Genomic DNA, 23,206 nt, shown 5'->3' on the forward strand with positions numbered 1-23,206 from the left:
CTACAGTGAAATGTATAATCCAAGGTTAGATTTCAAATATAATAAACTAGGCAAAATGTTACGAGCTGCGGCGGTGCTCAGCCACCGCGACTCTCTCACCTGTGTCCTGGCCGTCGCTATGACGACTGGGACGTCACTTCCTGTACTCGACCCCACTGTTGCCAGGGCAATGGCTGGACGCCGAGCGCTCCATTAGCACGCCCCAACAATACTAAGCAGCTGGGCACATGCGCAAGTGCTGCACAGCCTGTGGGCTGATTAAATCTCCTATTAATTAATTACCTGGGGCCTGGTGATGATTACTGGGCTAAGCCCTGATTGGCTAGTCTCATTATATAAGGCAGGGAGGGCTTAGCCTCCCTGCTGGTTATAGCGTCCAGTTCCCTGTCTGCTAACCTGCTCCTGTGCTGTTGGTGTATACCTTCTGGATTGATTTTCTGTGTATGACCCCTGACTGTACCTTGGACCTTGTCTGTTTGCCTGTGACCTTAATCCGTTTGCCTGTTCCTTGGACCCCGCTATATTGCCTGTGACCCTGACCTTTGGCGTGTTTCCTGATTATCCTGCTTGCTAGTGACCTCTGACCTCAGCCTTTGTCTGACCATTCGCTGCCATCTATGCTACCTCCTGGCCTGCCGCTACGGTTTTGTATCACAAACTCACACTACATCTGGAGATAAGTCCTGGGGGCATCTGACTACCGGTGAGCATATAATGCTCTATTGGAAAGGCGGCTGCTAAAGGTGAAGACCTCCGCCAATTAGTTCTGTGAGTTTGTGTACTACCTGTCAGCGTAACACAAAACAGCAATTTTCAGGGGTCAGAATGTAAAATAGAATTATGTTACTTTTACCTATTTTTTTTTAATTCATTGTAATAAATAATAGAATAGGAGGACGATGTTTTGGATAGATCATGTGTTTTTAAATTAGGATGTATTAGTTCAAATTGCCATGGAACCTTGAATCATCAACATTTATTTATATAGCGCCAGCAAATTTCGTAGAGCTTAAATACAGTTGTGGAGTTTTTTACTTGTAGTGCTTCTTTTATGAAGCTTATATCAGGCACACAGCAAAGCACTCCTCGCCTACTCTTCTCTCTCAGAAGGTGCCTCCACAAAATAGAAGTGCAAATAAGTGTATGGAGTGGTCGAAAAATCTCTAGAGGGTTTGACGTCAAGTCAAAGTCAAACCTCCTGCCACTTTAAAACCACCGCTCCCTTTAAAGTTTTGATTTTATCCCTAAATTACTGCTCTGTTTAGACTCATTTATGACAATCGTTTCAGTGGGGGGGGATATGTTATTATGGTAGACGTTTTGAGTTGTCTGGTATGAAACATGTAAGTATGTAGACAATGCCTGCTATAAGGTGTGGGGGGCACACTTTGTATTATGGCAATGCCCTGGCCACTGCTGGCTGTAATATGGATAAATGTGTATTTGAATACATATTTGTGTAAGATACTATAAAAATGATTAAATGAGAATGTGTGCGCACAGCAGGTTTAGGGGATTAGTGGTGGGGCTCCAAACATTATTAACATAGGTCATCTGATGTCTAACTTGTGATCTAAACACCTATTCTTGTTTGTCTTAATGTTTTGAGAAATGCCATAAAGCAAAAAGAAGATCCAAAAATATGTTTCATTTATTATTTAGAGTTTTGTTAGGTAATTGCTTAAAATTATATTGTATATTTTAGTGCCTTCATGGTTAAATTGTGAGCAAATCCAAACTACTTCTTTCCAAGAGAATTTCTCTATTGGTGGTCTATGCCAAATTGTTGGTGATGCTCAGGAGAGTAGCAGGCATAAGGCAGTGTAAATTGTAATTAATTATGATATGTTAAATTTTAGCAGGCCCTTGAGTTTTCTAGTTAAATAGAGATATTAGGGATTTGCTAAAGAGGACTAATATCCTAATGCATATTTTATGTACACTTCCATTTCATGGGAAAACATGTTCAAACTGAAAATTATTGTTGATAATATAGATTTATTTCGCTTTAGATACCTTTTATTTTTTGTAACTCCTATTACCCAGTTAATGAGAAAAATCATTTGCAAATTCTTATTAAATGGCATTGTGTTTTGCTTGATGCTTGCTCTATACTACCGTATTTAAACATAACATGACTGAGTCATTAAGGAAAGGGAAAAAAAGGAGTACATTTGATCCTGACAAACCATGTTACAATGCAAGGGGTGCAAAAGTTTTATTATTTTGCACATAAGTTGAATAATGACTATTTTTTCATGTAGCACACAAATACTTGATAGCTTTATTTTTACAGTGAAATTTAAAGTTGATCTAGGACATGCCCTACGCCAACTATAAATCTGTTCACACATTTTCAATTTACCTCCTCCTCCAATGCAACATGGTTTTGCCAAGGTGCAAAATTACTCATTTTTTTTGCTTTACTCTCCCTAATGACTGAGGCCCGATACCCTTTTTTGCAAAACTAAGGGTCAAAGGAGAAATACCATGTAATAGAAAAAATTTATAATAAATGGAGCATGGGCAAATAGAATATATTTCACAAATAAAAAAAATCAGCCCAGAAAACGGCAACTTTGCAGGGAAAATTTAAAGCGGCAATGCTTTATAAAGGCAAGTTTGCCATTACAAGCCATCGCCGTTTTAAATTTTCCCTGCAAAGTCACTGATTTCTGGCTACGTGCTGAAATCGTTCTTTCACACATTTACCCCCAGGAGTGGAGTCTACATTTTTACCCATTATTTAACCAGTAATGTTTGGTTAAAATAGGTGTCAATTTAAAAGAGGTGCCAATAAAAATAAAATAAAAGGAGACTTACATTTACGATTTAAAATTGTTCACATCTAAGAATTGTCACATGTAAGATGGACCACCGAGGACATGAACAATGAAGGAGATTTTGTTATATAATTCTATAGAGGAAAATGCTGTGCTGGTCCAAGTGTCATGCCAGTTTTGGCCAATATGTATGACAGTCTTATTTGTGCACAGTATACATAGTACCTCACAATATTGAAAGAAAAATATATTGGAAGCAATTTGTGCAAATGGAGGAAAAACATTAGGTGGTAGATTTACTAAAACTTCTAAAATGGAAAAGTGGAGGTGTTGCCCACAGCCCAAGTTATATTAGATTTGTAATCTATATAAATGACACAGTTTTATTTATTTATTTATTTTAAAATAAAAATAACATATAATCACTTGATTTCATAGTTTGCTTCAGTGTCTTTGTCCAGTAATAGTAAAGCATAATAGCATATTGTAATTATAGGTATAACACTATGCAAAGAATTATTTGAGTAATTTTAGTAAAATATTTAGATATTGTGGAGTGAGTGAAGGTAGGAATGGATTTGTGAAAATATAACATAGGTCAGGGCATAGGGCAGCAGAATTGAAAGGACAGTGGGCTGTGGGATGTTTTATCATCTTACCATATTTTTTTTAGGTTTACCATCCATCAGATAAATAATACTACAATATCATGCTTTCTAGCATTTATACATGCTAAATCAGAACAAAGTTAGCCCTGCTCCAATCTTCCCAAACCCTGACCCAGATTCACTGAAAATTATCTGCTTTTGACAAACCCCTGCCCACCTCTGTGTATGCTCGCCCCTTTTAAGGGTCCACAAATCTGGGCTGTCCGCCTAAATTGGGTTTAGGGAGGTATGTAATATTTTTATTTATTTTATACATACAATACATAGTGGACTCAAGGTCAGGGTGAGCGTGATATATACTAAGCACCTCTTAACCTGATGTGGCCTGTTCATAAGGGTATTTATGTACATTTTAATACCCTCTTTTCTTTTTAAATGCCTCCCTTGGACATTAAATAATAGGGCCTTGGATATTAAATAGCTTATGCAATACAATATTTACACCGGTCTTAAAAAAAAGTAGGGACTTTTTTTTACAATAAAAGAATGTGTAAGGACAAATCTTCAAATCCTGGAGTTGTTGGTAGAAATTAAGAAAAGTTGGCAACTATTCCTTTAAATACAGTTGGCTAGATTAATATTTCACCAAATGACTTATGTTTTTGAACCAATAGATGCATTTGCGTACACCAATGTGAACTTAAAGTATAGGAGTATAAATATACCTCTCTAAGAGGTAAAGATTAGTGACGCATCAGCACAATTTCAGCCAAATTGAAGTTCTCAATGGAATTGGCCGTTTCACCGAGGAGTAAGATTTTGCTGATCTAATTTTTGAGTTATGCTTTTGCTTCACCATTCCGTGAAATGACCATTTTACAATGTGTTTGTAAGTTCACACCTCACAGAATTTAGATTCTATGACTAAAGCTGAGACGACAGTTCTGTAATACAGCATACCAATATTTAATGTGGTATACAATAACCCACTGACTCTCTTTTTCCTTACAGTCTTCAATTGAAGATTTAAATATGTTTTCTATTTGATTGACTCTTGAAATCCTGGAAGTGTTTGTAGGCACTAAAACAGTTTTTGCTCTCTGTGAGTTTTCATGGTTTGTGGTATAGTGGTATCGCTTTGGATCAATAATTGATTAACTATCATTATAATATCTTTGTGATGTTAAATACTTTTGTGTCAAAAAAGACAAAAGTAATATAGGAGTGATACCTTTATTGGCTAACCAAAAAAATTATTATTATATTTGCTAGCTTTCTGAGCACAGAGGTCCCTTCATCAGGCACTCTTTACAAATAATTGTAAAGTTTCCTGATGAAATGGCCTCTGCAAATATAATAATATTCTTTTCGGTTAGCCAATATAGGTATCACTTCTATAATACTTCTGTCTTTTTTGACATGAAAGTATTTAACATCACATAGATTTTTCTGGCTAACACGGTACTGCAATAATAATTTTTAAAAATATTTTTTTTGCTACACATCATTATAATATCTTTAAAGGCACTAGAACCTAAACCATTGTATAATACCATGATCTGTCTAATGTTGTCAGTACTGAGTGCTAGAAACTCAATGTAAATGCACTAATGATTGATCAGAAATAGTCATAGTCACTGCATGGTTAGTCAAACCTCACCATAGAAAGAAATATATTTTTATAGATTATTTTATGTGATGTGTTTTACAAAGGAAGAACTAGGTAAGCATAGCACAAAAAACAGCAAGAAAACACCTTCAATAATTCTGCCTACAGTCACAGAGATAAAAATATATTCTCATACAACTCCTTATATTCTGTGTAATATATATATATATATATATATATATATATATATATATATATATATATATATATACATACAGTATTTTAACTTAAGTACTGTTAAGTATGGTGCAGTTATTAGATCCACAAAAAAAATTGCACATTTTTTATTTAAGGGGCTTTTTTTATTCTTGGTGATATGCTGCAATTATACTCACTAAAAAAAAAAGAAATACAAATATTGGACCTATTATTCAGAATTTATCAGAATATCCCGGCTAAGGTTTTTTTTTTCTATAATGTGGAAAAACATGACTAAAATATACTAAACACATTACAAAAATTACCCGGTCTTTTCTGATCCTCACTCATTAAATTGCTTGGCAGAGCTCTTTACTGCGACTGTAGGAAAAATGATCATGTCTGTTGAAATGCAAAATCAATGAAAAGCAGCTATAATTTACTGTTTTTTTCCTTTCTGATTTTCAGAACTCTCTGGATAATAGATTTTCAGATAAGAATCCTATGCTTGCATTTGTTCTTCCAACTCTTTTTTTTTCATACTGTGCAGAAATTTGGATTTATAGACATTCTCATTATCATTTGTTCAGACCACAAATGACTACATCCAGTGTATGTAAATGATGGGCATACTTGTAATGTTTTGTTTACGGTTTACCATTCATAATTTGTATTATTTTGCTTTTCACTTACCTTATTTAACTCAGTCTTGTGCTAGTGGTTGGTTCAAACAGTAAAAAACTGAGTAGCTAATGGTGGAGCACTTACACTTACACTTACACAGGTCTTTGTAAGGTAGGCCCAGACATCTAATGAGCCAATGCCAAAGTCATATGACAAGCCTTGGAATTACTTGCAGGGCCGTAACGAGGGTGGTGTGGGCCGTCGTCCAGGGCGCAAGGCCAAGTAGGCGCATCAGCTGCCCGTTACCTGCCTCCATACTGAGAGAGAGGGAGAGATTAACTAACCAGAGTTTGATGCTTCACTCCTTAACTTCCATGTGCGTTCCACTGACAGGAAGTTCGGCATTTGAAATGCAAACTTAATCTCTCCCTCTCTCTCCTCCCCCTCCCTCCTCCCCCTCCTTAGATGGGTGGCGCCGGTGCCCACTCTCTTGCCCAGGGTACCAAAATGTATAGTTACCCCACTAATTACTTGGTTATATTAACTCACAGGAAGTGAGGTAATAACTGCAAATCTTTCACAAGAGAGAAATCATGAAATGTAATTCAAATCGAGCACAATAAAAACTGACCAGATCAGTACATGCCAGTGATGTAGACAATAATTATCCCTGAATTAAAGTGTGCCCTACTATGCATGCTATTTGTTCAAGTGAGTTTCCCATGGGAGCTAGAGTTTCCCCACACACTCCCAAAAACATAAATCATAGGTTAAGTTAACCCTAGAGTGTGTGTGTTGTGCGGTAGGGAATATCATCATCATCAGCAGCAGCTACTTATATAGCGTCACTAATTATGCAGTGCTGTACAGAGAACTCACTCACATCAGTCCCTGCCCAATTGGAGTTTACAGTCTAAATTCACTAACATATACACAGAGACTGAGGTAAATTTTTAATAGCAGCCAATTAACCTAATAGTATATTTTTGGAGTGTGGGAGGAACCTGGACCACATGGAGCAAACCCATGGAAACATGTGGAGAACATACACCAATATGGATTGAAAACTTAACTGGGGCAGGGACTGATGTGAATTATTGGATATTCTCTGTAAAGCAATGTATAATATGAGGATAATTTTTATGAACAACTATGTGTACCATATTGAAATTTGTTTTTTTTGGGGGGGGGCTGCAGATTGGGCTTTGTTAGGTAGGATAATAAAGTAAATCTGTTTTTTTTATTTAGTGTAAAAGACAAAAACAGGGACAATTATCAAAATACAATTTTCCTATCATTTCTTTAATCTAAGTGGTGAAACTTTGGAAAGTCACATGCATTAATCAGCTAGTTCTCCTGAGCATAGGGAAACTGCACGTTTGTACTCTATTTAAGAATTTATGTAATTATCATACCTAAGCCCAATTTTATTTATCTGCAGTGATAACAATAATTTTCTGTTGCTGCTTATAGCAGCGATAGAAAATCTGTTATCACTGAAATATTCACTTCAAATATTGCCAGAGCAGGTGAGTGACTGCCAACTTGGGCTTTCAGTCCAACACGGTTAAAAAAAAAAGTATAAAAACACATAAAAAATGTAAAAAAAAGAATTATGTTTAAATATTTCCCATTAGACAAAATGCTTTATTTAAATACTAAAGCATAATTTAAATTGATTATCTTCCGCTATCTCCATCCTGATATGGCGATAGCAGATTGATGATTATGGTGAATCATGCACCACTGCAGTCCTTGTTAAATAAATAAATCCATTTGTCGAAGAAAGGGGGCAAATCTTATTGTAGATAGATTGGGAGAAGCCTTAGCTCTGTCAAAAGCAGCCCCAAGAAGCAAATGTCAATTTTATTTATCACTTTTTTAATACTTTATTTTTTAACATTTTTTTCATAACCTGAAGCCTGCTTGATGTATCCCTAAGTTCCAGTATCATTAGTTAGATTACACTGAATCTACTAGTACATATATGCAGGGGACATGTAAAATAGATTTCCTTTACAGCCTTTTGGGCTTTCTGATTGATATCACTATCATCATCACCATTTATTTATATAGCGCCACTGATTCCGCAGCGATGTACAGAGAACTCATTCACATCAATCCCTGCCCCATTGGAGCTTACAGTCTAAATTCCCTAACATACACACAGACAGACAGACTAGGGTCAATTTTGAAAGCAGCCAATTAACCTACCAGTATGTTTTTGGAGTGTGGGAGGAAACCGGAGCACCCGGAGGAAACCCACGCAAACACAGGGAGAATATACAAACTCCACACAGATAAGGCCATGGTCAGGAATTGAACTCATGACCTCAGTGCTGTGAGGCAGAAGTGCTAACCAGGATTTCAAAATTAAGCCGTATATAAAGCTCGCTTTGTAACAGGTTTTGCCATTTAAGCTGCTTGGACAGCCAAGTTCTGAGCACAGGGCCACAATCTGCAACACAGGGCAACCTTAATTAACGTTGGCTCAGGGTAAGCCCAGGCTATTAACAACGGGGTGTAGCATAGACGGGAAGGTAGAGCATATAGTCTAGGGACAAGATATGCTGCGGGACATTCGCTTACACACAGGGCCGGATTAACCATAGGGCTAACTGGGCTGCAGCTCAGGGGCCTATGGCATCCAGGGGGCCCTTGAAAGTGATCAGCAGCAATATTGATCGGTCGGTGGCGGGGGCGCCCCCGGCGCGATCAGTGCTGCTGAGCACTTTCACTGCAGCCCTTCCCCGGCACGCTGTAGTCTCCTTACTGAGGAGATCTCGTGTGTGTATACCTGTGCAGCTCACCGCTTCTCAGCCTACACCGGTACAGCTCTCCATTTCTCAGCGTTACCTGTGCAGCTCATCGCTTTACCACCTTATTGGTTCAGCTTACCTCACAGTCAAGACCTGTGGCTTCACTGCAGAGCATCGCTCATAATCGGTCCAGTTCCAGAGTTATACACCTGTGTGGATTTCAGTGCCATAGCTCCCTGCAGTTCATCTCCTCACTCCTAACTACAGTGGCACGGTGGTTCCGTATATTATCTACTGTGTGCCTCCTAGAGGACTGCGACCTGCGGTTGAGAGCAGATCGCAGGTTGAGAGCAGCTAAGACTATATTCCCTTGCGGGAATCCCTGGTGAATACCTCTCCTCCGTTAGACTCCGCACCTCTCTGTGGGTAGACTTTCACTCGAGCAGAGGTCAGGACTATTCCCATTATCTGGCTTTCGTGACACCAACTACACTGAGCCGTGACCTAGGTCCTCATTCAGCAAAGTCCATATTCTCTTGCATGGATCCCTGGTGAAGTCCGGTGGGGCTTATATACTCCGTGGCCAGTATATTTAGTTGTGCCAATCCCGCCTACTAGTTATTGCCATCTGTGTACATGTACTCCTCTACACTTGCTGTCTATCTCTGTTCTACAGGGTCACTGCTACATGTGGTATTCAATTGTTTACTGCCTAAACAGTGCCAAGACCTCCAAAGTACATTACTGCATGCTGACTGCTGTTCAAACAGTGCCAACACATCAGAGTACCTCATTGCACACTGTGCACTGTTCAAATAGTGCAAAAAAAACCAGTGTACCTTGTTACATGCTACGTGCTGCTTAACCAGTAGGAAAATATCTGTGTACCTTATTGCACGCTACACGATGTACAAACAGTGCCAACACATCCGGGTACCTTATTGCACACCATGTTCTGTCCAACCAGTGCCAATATCTTTGGGTACCTTAGTACATGTTATGAGCTGCCCAGGGAGAGAATACAATCACTGTGTACTCCAGAGAAAAAACAAGCCCGCGCTTGGTATATCGCATATTATATATGGTACCAGCTGCATGGCAATAAACGCACGCTCAGTATATCCCATATTGTATATGGTACCAGCTGCATGGCAATATAAATGTCCATATATGTATACAAAACAAAAAGACAGTTGTCAGCGCTTATCCTATACACTGCATATCTGTGTGTATCTAGCAAATTGAAAACATGAGGTATTAGTTCATATTTTGATCAAAACATTTAAGCCTTCATCCCAGCGTAAAGGGCACCTCATTATATGCAGATGACCTATATGCTCCAAACACCAACAAAATGCAGCTAAAATCAGATGCACTCACCTCCCAGGTATAGGGGTTTACATCTAGCAGAATGGAGGCAAGAACAGGCGCTATTGAGGGTAAATATGTGTTACTGGAGGGGCGTGTCACATTGCACTTGTCACCATCCTTGTCTCTTATACTCGTTTATCTACAAGCGGCCGCCCAAGAATGATTGCACGTTTCCAAACCACAACACTTCTTGCACTCAGCTGTACCCTCCCCTACAGTGTTAAACACCTCTGTATATTCTAGTGGGACAGTCTCTCTTTGTATCACACTGATATAACTTCTGGTGTGTTCCCCCATAGATAGAAAATTCCAAGTTCTCACAGAATAAGACTAGTGTTTTTTTTATGCCGTTTTTTTTTCCATTTTAACTATTTTGGACCTCTAAGGCCTCCACAACTGCTAAGATTGCATTATTTGTATCTGGTAGTAGGGGCACTGACACATGCCCCCATCCCATGTGACAATGACACACACAAAACTGTAACATACTTGGGCATGGCTCCTTGCAAGTATGGCCACCATATATGTATAGCACCACTTTCCCTAGTACTCTGAAAGGGGTGGAGAAATGTTGTCTCTCTTTGCTTCAGTGCCTCCACCCAAGACTTTTACACAGTATGGCGGGATGCAGTCTGTAACTGGATCCACCAGGGGTTGACTCGGAAAGCCCCTTATACCCAAACACAATAAGGCTATGAATAATAAGGGACCACACACTGTGGTTACGAACAATCAAATGGGTGTTTATTTTTGGGGATGTAAATGGATAAGGCAGGTTTAAAGAGGGGAAGATTCTAGACTGGGTAAGTGGGACAATGGGGGATATTATAATCAATGGCAACAGTACAGTGAGCAGTAATGACAAACAAACAAGATGAATGCAACACATGTATTCATTGGTGCCACAACTCTCCACACTGCACTCACACATTGTGAAAAATATAAATCAACAATGATTTAATGCAATAATCACAGTACTGACAATATTAAATAGTTTGTAATATTAAATAGTTAATGTTGGTGCACTTGCAGAAACTTTGGTAAACCGGGTTACTTAACTAGGGTACCTTTAGGTGTAACTTGCATTAGATCTCTGATACTTGGAATGTTTCTATATCTCTGATAGGTAACAGGTAAGTCTCTGATACTGATTAGTGTTTGAAGGTCTAACTTGTGAAATTAGAGGTATTGTGTTCTTTTCTTAATGCAGCTATAAATGTATCACAGTATTTGGTGTCTTATTACTTATCTGTCTTCCTCTGGATGAAGATGCTGTTTTTGAGTCGTGAACTACCAGCAAGTCTTACCTTGCTATCTGTCCCTCTCTGCTCTCCCGCAATTCGCTAATACCTGGAGACTCCCTCTCAGCACATATGCATGCTTTACTGCGTAATCTCCCTCAAGCTGAAAGATAGCTGATTCTCTGTTGTAAGACTATACCCAACAGATTATTTGATAGTTCTGGAGTCCCTGTGTCTGCTTGCACACTCTGTCTCTCAAGCAAACTCCACTCTCAGACATCTCTCCTTCCCCTTCTACTAAGGATTCCCATCTACCTAGCATAACCCCATTCAACCAGCATATAATGTGTAATATATTTGAAAGTAGTTAATTCCTTACATCAGCAGGTTATTTGCACTTTTACATACTGTATGTACTTATTTGCACCTTAATTACTTTTTTATTTTTTCAGAGGATATATTGGGATATCTATTGGTAACATGTTGATTAATTTTATTTTATTATATGGGCTTTATATAAGAAAATAGTTCCAAATATATGGCAAAAATATTTTCACATTACGTTATCTTTGAAAGTACATTTTAAAATACATTGATTTACTTCTGAAATTAAGACGTCTGGTACTGTTATAGCATTGATAAAAGCCAGTTTATTTGTCATAATATGACTCATCTAAATATAGGTATATAGTTCTTTACATTCAAGGGTGGGCAAACACATTTTAGGGCAGTTTCCTTTTTTGGTAGCTTTAACTCTTTCATGTTTATTGACCATTTATATAAATTTTCTGTTAATTATGTTATGACAGCGTTACTCTATATCTTTGTATGCTGACATTGACATACAGTATTCTCAACCTTTTGTTTTGTAGCAGACATAATTGACAATTAAATATATTTTTTTTCCTAAAAATAGTTTACATTTTTAATGAGCATATTTTTTTCTTTTCTTATCGAGTGCTTATATTTTTCTCTTCCAGGTTATTAAGAAAAATGGTGCAAAGTTAACAAACGAGTTGTAGTTCATAGCAACCAATCAGATTCTGTCATTTTCTATTAAAGTTGAAATAAAATAAATGGATTATGCTGAAATTATCCAATGTATGGTTGTTTTTGTTTATGTTATAAACAGTCTTTAATAACTGTGTGTATACAGCATATTATAAGTACCTATAATATATTTATTTGATCTATGTTTTTCCCCCAATAGCTGCCTATTCTGGCTTCATCAGTGGTCAGTCTCTACTTCCTGGAGTTGACAGATGTCTTTAAACCAGTTCATTCAGGATTTAGCTGCTATGACAGAAGCCTTAGTATGCCCTATATTGAGCCCACACAAGAATCCATCCCATTCCTGATGTTGCTCTGTTTGGCATTTGCAGGACCAGCGGCAACAGTGAGTATACATATTTATATCTCTTAAGTAAGAACTCTACAGTGGGGATAAGCAGGACAGGTGCCCTTGATCCTAACTCAACTTCAATGGGTGGGGTTAGCAATAAAAATTGTAATAGAGCTTAAATTAAAATATTCACAGTTATATTTAAAATGAGTCTGCAGTCTAGGGCGCATGGTTTTTGGGGGTGGGGGCAAAATTGCATCAGGGAGAGGTATAAACTGAAATTCATTTTAAAATATAAGAGAACAGTTGTTCGCAAAAGTAAAAAGAAAGCATGAGATTAAGATGTTGCAAGGTTTAAATCTTGATGTATTCCCATGGTAAAGGCTGATGACAATGAGTCATCCTTGGGCGGGCGCTTGTTGATAAACGAGTATGAGAGACAAGGATGGTGACAGGCGCAATGTGACACACTAGTCCAATATCACATATTCACGCTCAGTTCTGATTTCTAAACAAAAATTAAAACAATATGAGTGATAAAGATTGCTGTGACCCTTTTAAAATGTAAAGTGGAGCTGGATTTCAAAAACACAAGAATTTAAACATGAAGGAGGGGGGTTGAAGGAAGCTGGAGTTTAAATTATGAACGATCAAGTCTGGTATAGACATCACTTGTAATTGGTGAGCTCTGATGTGAGCACTTCAGTGTGTTCATTAGGAAAACTTGTGTACTATAAAGAATGCTGTATCTACTGAAATTTATAATAGATGTTAGAAGTCACCTTTGTAAGCAGATTAGTGCCTCATTCATACTCAACAGGTACACACTAGTAAGCTCTATATTTTATAACTATTTATAATAAACTGTTTAGTTATCATACAGACATGACAGGTCTTAACAACTACATTACTATAATATTCCTGTACGGCATAGTACATTTCTATAATACAGAGTGGTAACACATTAACATATTTAGTAACAGCGCCACCTGCTGTCCCTCCAGTGTAGTCACTCAAAAAACATTAAGGGGTATATTTACTAAACTGCGGGTTTCAAAATGTGGAAAAGTTGCCTATAGCAATCAATCAGATTCTAGCTGTCATTTTAGAGAATGTACTAAATAAATGATAACTAGAATCTAATTGGTTGCTATAGGCAACATATCCACTTTTCAAACCTGCAGTTTAGTAAATATACCCTTAAGTCTCAGTCTGTTGTAATATCTTAGCACCACTTCTTAACAGATGAGGCTTAATTCACTAAACCCATCCTTTAGATAGTCTGTGATGACTTTCTCAGGATCAATGCACTAATCTATCTGCCCTTTTTCTCCCCCTCCATTGCTCTTCTCCAGGAGCTTCCACTCTGTCTGGGCGCAGCCTGTACCCCTTCTTGCAGCGTCTGTTTCCTCATTGCGTTTATTTTTATATGAGAGGTGCACAGGTGTTTTAACTTTTGTTTCTCTGGTTGAGCGCCTTATGTCATCTGCTGTGCACTCCTGTGTCTCTTGACATTTGGTATTTGGTTTCCAGCTGATTTCAGTCTCTTGTTTAGTAGCTACATTGCTTGTGTCTTTGGAATTAGTGATTACTTTTTTATCCAGATCTGATGGGATCACCACTTCATTTCTCAGTTCCTCCACAAATGTTACACAGTCGCTTATAGTTTCTCTTCTTCTGTTTTTGGATTTAAGATTCTGTATTCTTTGGAAGTTCACTATACCCAACGAGAATTACTTCCACTGCCCAGTTCTGCAGTTTACTGCGTCTTTCTACGGGAATGTACACTCATGGTCCAAAGTTTTGAGAATAAACAAGTATTGGCTTTCACAAAGTTTACTGCTTCATCTATAAGCTAACTATTGGTCAGATGAGTTACTATTGATTTAAAAGTTCCACTCCCCTTCTTTGTGCATATGCCTGTGATTGTAGTTTTAACGCTCTGCTTGGACCCTTGCAAAATTAGTTTCTGCTGTTCTATATTGTTTTTTCTTTAAATTTCCAATTTTCTAACATCCAAAACATTCTCTTGCTTCCTTATTATGCAATTGAGTATCTGTAACTTTAAGTGCTTTTTCTGCGTCACTCTCCATGTTATCCTGCGTAATTTCGTTTTGCGCTGATATTCACCTATGAGTCTGTTTTTCACAAAATCTAGTGTGAGTTCTGTTTCAGGCCTTGTATCCAGAGCATTTATCAGTGCACTGTGTGTGTCAGGTAAACTGCTCAAGAGCATGGATACTATGTGGCTGCATTTTATATCTTCTCTTATAGATCTGAGCTGTGAATTGTGATACAATTTTCTTTGCCAAGTGTCATTTGGTACAGATTTCTTAGAAGGAATAACTTGCTGTTTAAACTGGATATTTTGTGTAGTTACCGTAGTGCATCCCACATACCCTTAGCAATATTCTCATGTCGTATATGAATTAGCTGATCATCCTCATCTAATAAGCTGATGGTTGCACATGACTGTCTATTTTTCTTTTTCCATTCTGGATAATTAATCCTGGTCTCTCTGTGATTATAACTTCCCACAAATCATCTTTAGACAACAGCATTTCAACTTTCATTTTCCACAGTTGATAGTTATCATTACTCAGCTTTGTTACTGCTTGTCTATAATCTATGCTGCTTATCAATTTCTTTCATGTGTATTTCTTTATTTCCTCTGAGGTACAATACTGATTTACTCACAGTTGCTGTGCAGATTTTCTTGTGCTCGTCTCCTTGTAACTGGGTTTCTGGTAACTGGGTTCTGTGGTCATTTTTTTTTTTTGGGGGGGGGGGTCTGGGTTCCACCTGCTGTCCCTCCAGTGCAGTCACTCAAGCAACATTATGGGGGGGGTATTCAATTAGTATTCGCAGCTGTGCGTGTAAAGTACCATTACGGAACCACAACATTGCAGATTTCTGTGCACACCCCTATCACAGAAATCCACAATGTTGTAGTACCGGGACTCATGCAGCCGCTTGTAATCGTGACTGCGAATGCTAATTGAATAAGCCCCTAAGTCTCAGTCTGTTGTAATATCTCAACATCCTTTGAGATCCGTGACCCGTATGTTCACAAAACTCCTTGGTGACATAAAAGCAGGGCTTAATTTGTGTGTGAACAGACATTGACCCCAATAGTCTTTGCTGTTATTAGTTATTAATGTCCTCCCAGCACATATGTGTTTTTGAGTTACACTTCTTTTTAATCTGTGCTCCACTTCATTTGTAAATACAAACTAAGCATTGATTATATATGATCTTGTTGCAATTTGCAGTAGAATGCGCATTATCAAACATATAATTTATGGTTTATCGATAAAGAAAACATTTGCAGAGAGGAGTAATTTACATGTACATTTATTAAATATTTATATATACAGTATGTATATATTTTATTGTAGATCACTGTACATATCATTAAAATGGATGCATTGGTCACAGTTACATAAATTTAGTTACAGTAGGTGAAACATTTCTTTACCTAGCTTTAAGGAATGTTAGTACTACTTTTTTAATACTCATAATCACAATATATAGATGTTAACAGTTCATAAAGTGACTACCTGATAACTCAAATAGCAGATGTAGACTGAAGTTAGCAACAGCACAGTATGCTATTGTCATTTTCAGGATTTGCTCCATATTTTATTGATTTAAAAACTACGAAGCACAATGCCTGTCACTGGTATATGAATTTTATTGCCATTCACATGGGTTAGGTTTACAAATATAAGTCTCCCATGTGTAACAATTTTTAGAAGACTTGAATGCACTTAAATTGTAGCATTTGTATTAAGCATGAAATGAATCATTTAGTAGTTTAATGAGCTTGACATTGAAAAATAAATATTTGGTCCTTTATGGCTTCTGACTAAGCGTTACATTTCTTCAGTAACATGTAGTTACAAAAGTGACTGCAATTTAATTCAACTCATTATATTTAGCCAATTTCCTAAATACACAAAGGAGGGAATTTAATTAACCTCTTGCAATGTGCTCTTGAGTGCATTTGGGGTTATTATTTATAGGATGTTCTGTACCTTTTTGTTCACCCCTCTATAAGGTGTGAACATAAAATAGGTGTAAGGGTGCACCACTCAGTAAATTCTATACCTATATGTACTCTGAGAAATAGGTTTTATATTTATAGACCTATTTGGATATATGGATTTGGATATACCTAATGCGGTTGTGATTTTTCTTCTCTAAGCCAGATGTCACAGCAGAGTCTGATAGCGCAAGATTCTGGCGGCAGTTTGCTTAGAATTGAATCTGTCCTATAGACTAAAGAAGCATTACAATGATGATGTTAGGTGCGTCTAGTTTTCTGCGAAATTGGGGGCTGTACCTGCTGCACTCCATGCAATAGTGGTAGTTCCTGCAACTAAAATAGGGTTTTACTATGCACAAAGATGGACTGCAACTAAATCATGTTTAGTTTTGTGGATCCGTGAAAAATGAGACTTTGTGGGATGAGCAGTGGTCAAAATGGAAATGTGGAAGTGGCGGTATGAAAAATGTAATGGCAATGTAACTGAATGGAATGTGATAGTTTTACAATGAAGGTAGTAGTAGAAGTGGGGGTATGGCAGATCACAATATAATACCCCACTTCGACCAATGGGGATGAGAGAATTTAAAGCTCAGCGATGGCAGAGAGAAAATCTTTTCCTATACCTATAATGGGCGTATTTTGTCTTTCCTGGTTGTATTGTATGATAGTCCCTTCAAGTGAGCCTGACAGTTCTCATAGGCACAGTAGTGTAAAAACAAAGCAATTGCTGTGCACATCTAATCACCTTGTGAATGACCTCCAGTACAATTAAGGACTTCCCATTATAAATCTCTATATGCAGATGCTAGTAGCTTTGCAGTAATATACCCAATCAGCATAAAAAAATGACATTCAGTGCTATTGGTATAGAGAATTGTTTTGGAAACTTTCTGCAGAATCCATTAAAGGAATGTTGCGATAGATAATGTTAGGAGCACTTAAACAGAGGAAAATATTTTCAAAACTTTAAAATAAAGTTAAATCTAATAAGATTGGATATTCAGCTATCTAAAGGCTGGCGGAAAGGGTATCCAGGAAGCTTGGCATTGTTACGACCTGTTGTGTCCTACCTGAGGCTGCATTGCTTTGGTCCCCACTGTTGGCTAGGCAGCAGGACGCTACTTCCTCCCCTTCATGTTTTGTCTGTTGCCTAGGCAAATGAGAAGCCCCTGCTACTTCCACCCTGTCTGTTTGAAAGGCAGCTGTGGCATATAATTGAAACTGCAATCATATGATTGCAGTCTCCTATGTCCTATGGGCGTGTGCTCCATGCTCCCCTTCTGATTGGCCTTTCTATGTTTAAAAAGAAGGGAAAGCTTAGCCTCCCTGCTGGCTATAGTGTCCTTTGCCTTGCAAATTGCTGTACCTTGCTGTTTGATCACCTATTACCTAACCTTTTGGCTTCTTACCCAAACATTCTCGTTTGCTGCGTGCTTTTGACCTTTTGGCTCTGTCTGGGACAGGGACTGCTGTGAATGAGTTCTCTGTGCAGTGCTGCGGAATCAGTGGCGCTATATAAATAGATGGTGATGATGATGATGTCCCAGAACTAGGAGCTCCTTCACAACTGGAAAACCATAGGTTGCCTAAAACTGGTACAGAAATACCAAATAATGAAAAATAGTAAAAGGAATAATAAAGTTAGAAAACACAGAAACACTCCATTATTGAAAAATGTCTTTATTAAAATCCCAAAGAACGTATAGTCCTAGTCAATGTACAGTCAATGAAGCCATTGTCCTCAGCTTTTTTCATATGTAATCCCCAGCATATGTTCATTGAAACCCTTGAACGCCTCTGTATTTAAAGCAGTCTGTTCAAACCAAAATCTTCCTATCGTTTAAAAAAAAAAAAAAAAGATCCAATCCTGTCCAGATCTGGGATAATGCAGACTTAAGAGATTTGAAGTGAAGTATTTCTTCCTTAGACGCTCCTCTGAACTTTGATTAGTTAAAAGTTTTAACTAAAGAGTGGTGGCAAAAATGTAAGTATTTCTCCCCACCACTTATGTATATGATTGGTTTGCACTATCAACCAACCAAAGCTAAGAGGAGGGTTTATACAAGAGTCTATTGTTTTATGGAAACCATTGTTGGTCAGGATGCAGTAGTTCAGCTTAAAGATATATACAAAAGGGCAGAAGACAGATAATGGAAAGAAGAAGAAATTGAAAGAGCAGAATAAGGAATACAGGAAAAGGAGGTAAAAAAGAATAAGGGTTGGGTTGGAAAATATTTGTATTTAGATTTAAATCAGACAGTGGTCATATTGACCCCTTACCCAATGCACAGGGACTGAAAAGGATTGATTGTATGTAGCTTAAAAAATTATGTTTAAAATATGATGGAAAAATAATATAGTGTAACATAATATAAATGTAGTGTTGCGTTCTATTGCATGTGAAATAAAATCTATCATGTAAAAAACACAATTGATTTCCCAAGAAAATGCTACATTTTGTTTCCATATATTCCAATATAGACTTCAAAAATAAAATGAATCAAAATATATTTGGAAAGTATATAATGTTCAGCAATATATGGGATGTTCAATCAAATCATGCCAATAATGTAATTAGAGTAACATGATTGTATTTAATAAATAATTAAGTAAATTGAGGTTACAATCTTTTTCACTGTACAAATCCTGTGGGTATTCAAATTAACCCAGTCTTCATACATTTTGTGGCAGCAATGTAGTAAATGGGTTATTACTATTCAGAGCCATTCAATTTTCTAGTTAATTCAAATACAATAATACAAGAAAACCAAGACAACCCCAACACTATGAACTATTATTTGAACTCTATGTGTAAATGAGGGTCTGTAATCTATTGATGTATTTTATATATGTATGTATATATAACTGCTGCTATGATCTAGCTATACTAACAGAGGAATGTCCAATTATATATGTAATATTATAATGAATATATACATATATATATATACATATATATATATATATATATATGTAGCGACTAGGCCAGATGGCGCTCTGTAAATTTTAATAATAAAAAGTGACAGCTGCACATAATTGTACCCACATATAGTAGGCTGCTCCTCAATGAATAGCACCTATTTGCAGGTGCTGTAGACCTGGAGTAAAACAGAAAAGAGAGAAGCGCCACACATAGAGTAAAAATATTTCAAATTAGTTAAATGTGATGAGGGGAATCCTTTGCCACGTACGAAAGTGAACTAAATATGAAGCTCATCTGATATAAACGCTGATAAGGACAGGTTCCATCCTGAATGGTGTTCCAAAATAAGTTGATCAATTGTCACTCACCGGACCGTGAGTGCCTCTTCCCGGACATTTAGGAACCGTGGCCGTCCACCATCCTGAGGGTCTGCGCATGCGCAGCCCTTTTCTATACTTCAGTGTATACCCCTTTAACTTAATTGGCAGATCAGGCAACCTCCCTATATTAAGCACCTGTGGTCACTACCACGTTGCCTGATCTTGGAGTCTCATTCCTCATGAGTCTCTGAAGGTGTTCCTGTATTACTTGTGTATTCAGTGCTGCTGATTCCTGTGGTTTCCAAACCACTTCTACTACTGTGGTTCCATACCACTTCTACCATCAACTGTATCATCAGGACTGTTTGCTGATTCCTATCCGCTGCCTCCGTGCACGACAGTCTTCTACACCACTTCAACGTTATTTTATATCTATGTGACTGTTTACTCATTGCTATCCGCTGCCTCCGTGCACTCCAGCTTTTACCTCACTCACCTGCTTCTCATCAAGTCTGTTTGCTGATTTCTATCCGCTGCCTCTGTGCACTACAGTCTCCTGCTTGCAACTCGCCTGTGTTCAACATCGTGACTGCCAGCTGACTGCTATCTGCTGCCTCTGTGCACTACCGTCTCCTGCTTGCAACTCGCCTGTGTTCAACATCGTGACTACCAGCTGATTACTATCCGCTGCCTCCGTGCACTACATTCTCATCTCATCTTTGCTGTGGCTTCCTCGAGACTGCCGCTTTTCATTACCATCTGCTACACTTCGTGATCTACAGCTCCTGCCCTGCGCTGCACTCCTGTTTCCCGTCGCTGTTGGTTCCTGTGGTTGCTACTGGTTACCTCCGTGTGCCGCTGAGTCCTGCCGCTGTGGTCAGCGCTATCGTCCATCTCCTGCTGATCCACTCTCCACGTCTTCACGTGTTCCACTGGCCTCTACCCTCCTGTCAGCATTGGATTTGTATCTCTTCTACTACCCTCTGCTGGATCATCTCCATTCTCCTGGGTTTCCTATGAGTCCAGTTCCACGTGTTGCTGACTCCTGTGGATTCGTGTCCCTGTCGGTCTACTCACCTGTGCGCTGCACCTGCTAGACCGCTGCTTCTCCTATCCAGGGACTTCCTATCCAGTCGGTCTCCAGCCGCTCAGGTACCGCTGCAATCCCCTCTGACTGCTACTGCCGAACCACGGTATGCATACTTCTCATTGACTGTGCTGTGTATTGCATATCTTGCTGGACTGTGTTTGGTTCTCTCTGGAGTCTGCTATCCGCTGAGTCTATTGCCATCATTGACTGTGTAATCATTGTGCTGGACTACTTCAAGAGACTTTCTAGATTGCAGACCTGATCAGTCATTTACATATATATATACCTATATTGTGCATATTACTGTGGATCGTGTATAAGGTGCCTGTGTATATCCTGTGTTGCAGTCTTCCCCCGTGCACCTCCTCACATATATATATGCAGTGTACAACTTGCTGATGTCAGACCACTGATCCCTGTTTCCGGTATCACCTGTTCCATTATCCTCTCACATAGCAGTGGTACAACTTGCTACCGCAGACCACTGACTACCTGGATACCTCCACTTGGATTCCATTCCTTCACTCAGACAGCGGTACAACTTGCTATCCGCAGACCGCTGACTCTCATCACCTCCTTGTTTCTGTTGGACATTCCTCCTCACTATAGCAGTGGTACAACTTGCTATCGCAGACCACTGACTACCTTCACGTGTCCTTGTCCATACAGTTCCTTGTGTATCATTACCTCAGTATTACCAGTGTTGCTAGTCATAGACTTTCCTGAGCATCTCATCGGTCATCATTTCATGTTCCGTGATCACCCAGCTACCAGAGTACCCTATTACCATCTACATTGCTCTGGTAAGCCTACCATCTGGTGATCCCTGGGTAAAGACTCCTAGTGCCCGTGACAGTAAGATCAGGCCATGACAGACCCAGATGTGGAACCTACCGCCAAAGAGATGCTGCAACATCTGGTTAGCCGTGTGGAGCAACAGGATGCCCGCCAACAGCTGTTACTTCAGTGTTATCAGTCATTAACCTCCCAAGGAACATCTGGACAGACTGTGACAGCTACTACTGAAGCTCCTGTGCTTTCCTCCGTTTCCCCATTGCCATCCCAGGTGTCTATAGCTTCCACGCTTCACCTGCCTACTCCGTCAAAGTACGATGGAGACCCCAAAACTTGTAGGGGTTTCCTTAACCAATGTTCAGTCCATTTTGAGCTCCAACCTCAAAATTTTTCTACCCATCGTTCCAGAGTGGCCTATCTTATCTCTTTGTTTTCAGGACAAGCCCTGGCTTGGGCCTCCCCTCTGTGGGAGAGGAACGATCCAATATTACAAGATAGTGCCAAATTCATTTCTACATTCCGAAGTGTGTTCGATGAACCAGGTCGTGTGACCTCCGCTGCTTCCAGCATCCTCCGTCTGCGACAAGGATCTCATACTGTAGGCCAGTACGTCATTCAATTTAGGATCTTAGCCTCTGAACTTCAGTGGAACACTGAAGCCCTAGTGGCCGCCTTCTGGCAGGGGCTTTCCGATAAAATTAAAGATGCACTGACTACCCAAGAGCTTCCTTCGTCACTTGAAGATTTGATCTCTCTATGCCATCGTGTTGATATGAGATTTCGTGAAAGAGAGGCTGAGAAAACGACTTCTGCTAAAGCACCTTTTCGCTCTAACCCTCAATTTCGTCCAGTGTCACCCGCTGTGATTCCCATGGAGATTGGACGTTCCAAGTTATCTTCTGAGGAGAGGAAACGAAGAGTCAAGAATAGACTCTGTATCTATTGTGCTGATTCCACTCATGTCCTCAGCTCCTGCCCTAAGAGATCGGGAAATGCCAGGCCCTAACTAGTTCTGGAGAGGTGAAGTTAGGGTCCCTGGAGTCCTCTCCATCGTCTATGAAATCTAAAGTCTGCGCTTTTGATGTGACTATTTCCTTTGCTACCAAGACCTTTGAGTCACAGGCATTGATTGATTCCGGAGCAGCAGGAAATTTTATTTCCAAATCGTTAGTTAATCAATGGTCTCTACCAATGATTACCTTAAAAACTCCCATTACTGTGACGGCTATCGATGGATCACGTCTCATCAACGGTCTCATCACCCAGAGTACGTCTCCAGTAACCCTTCAGATTGGTGCTCTGCATCATGAAGAGATATCGTTTTTAATTCTTCCTGTTACGACAAGTCCGATTGTCCTAGGCCTTCCATGGCTTCAGTGTCACTCTCCCCAGATTGACTGGCGCACCCCTCAAGTCACGTCTTGGGGGCCTGAATGTCACCATCATTGCCTTTCCCAAGTCATTCCTCTCAAGGTACAGCAAGCTTCCATTT

The 23,206-nt window shown here is 38.9% G+C and overlaps 1 protein-coding gene across 1 annotated transcript in view; it reads left to right on the forward strand.

The window, feature by feature from the left end:
* Window positions 1-23,206, forward strand: part of PLPPR4 (phospholipid phosphatase related 4) — a 105,761-nt gene that overhangs the window by 33,667 nt on the left and 48,888 nt on the right. Inside the window, exon 2 of the mRNA XM_075182336.1 lies at window positions 12,404-12,589. Within this exon, the coding sequence (XP_075038437.1) occupies window positions 12,404-12,589 (186 nt within the window). The remainder of the gene's footprint in view (window positions 1-12,403; window positions 12,590-23,206) is intronic.

Source organism: Mixophyes fleayi, chromosome 8 (assembly GCF_038048845.1).
Source record: "Mixophyes fleayi isolate aMixFle1 chromosome 8, aMixFle1.hap1, whole genome shotgun sequence".
Lineage (NCBI taxonomy): Eukaryota > Metazoa > Chordata > Amphibia > Anura > Limnodynastidae > Mixophyes > Mixophyes fleayi.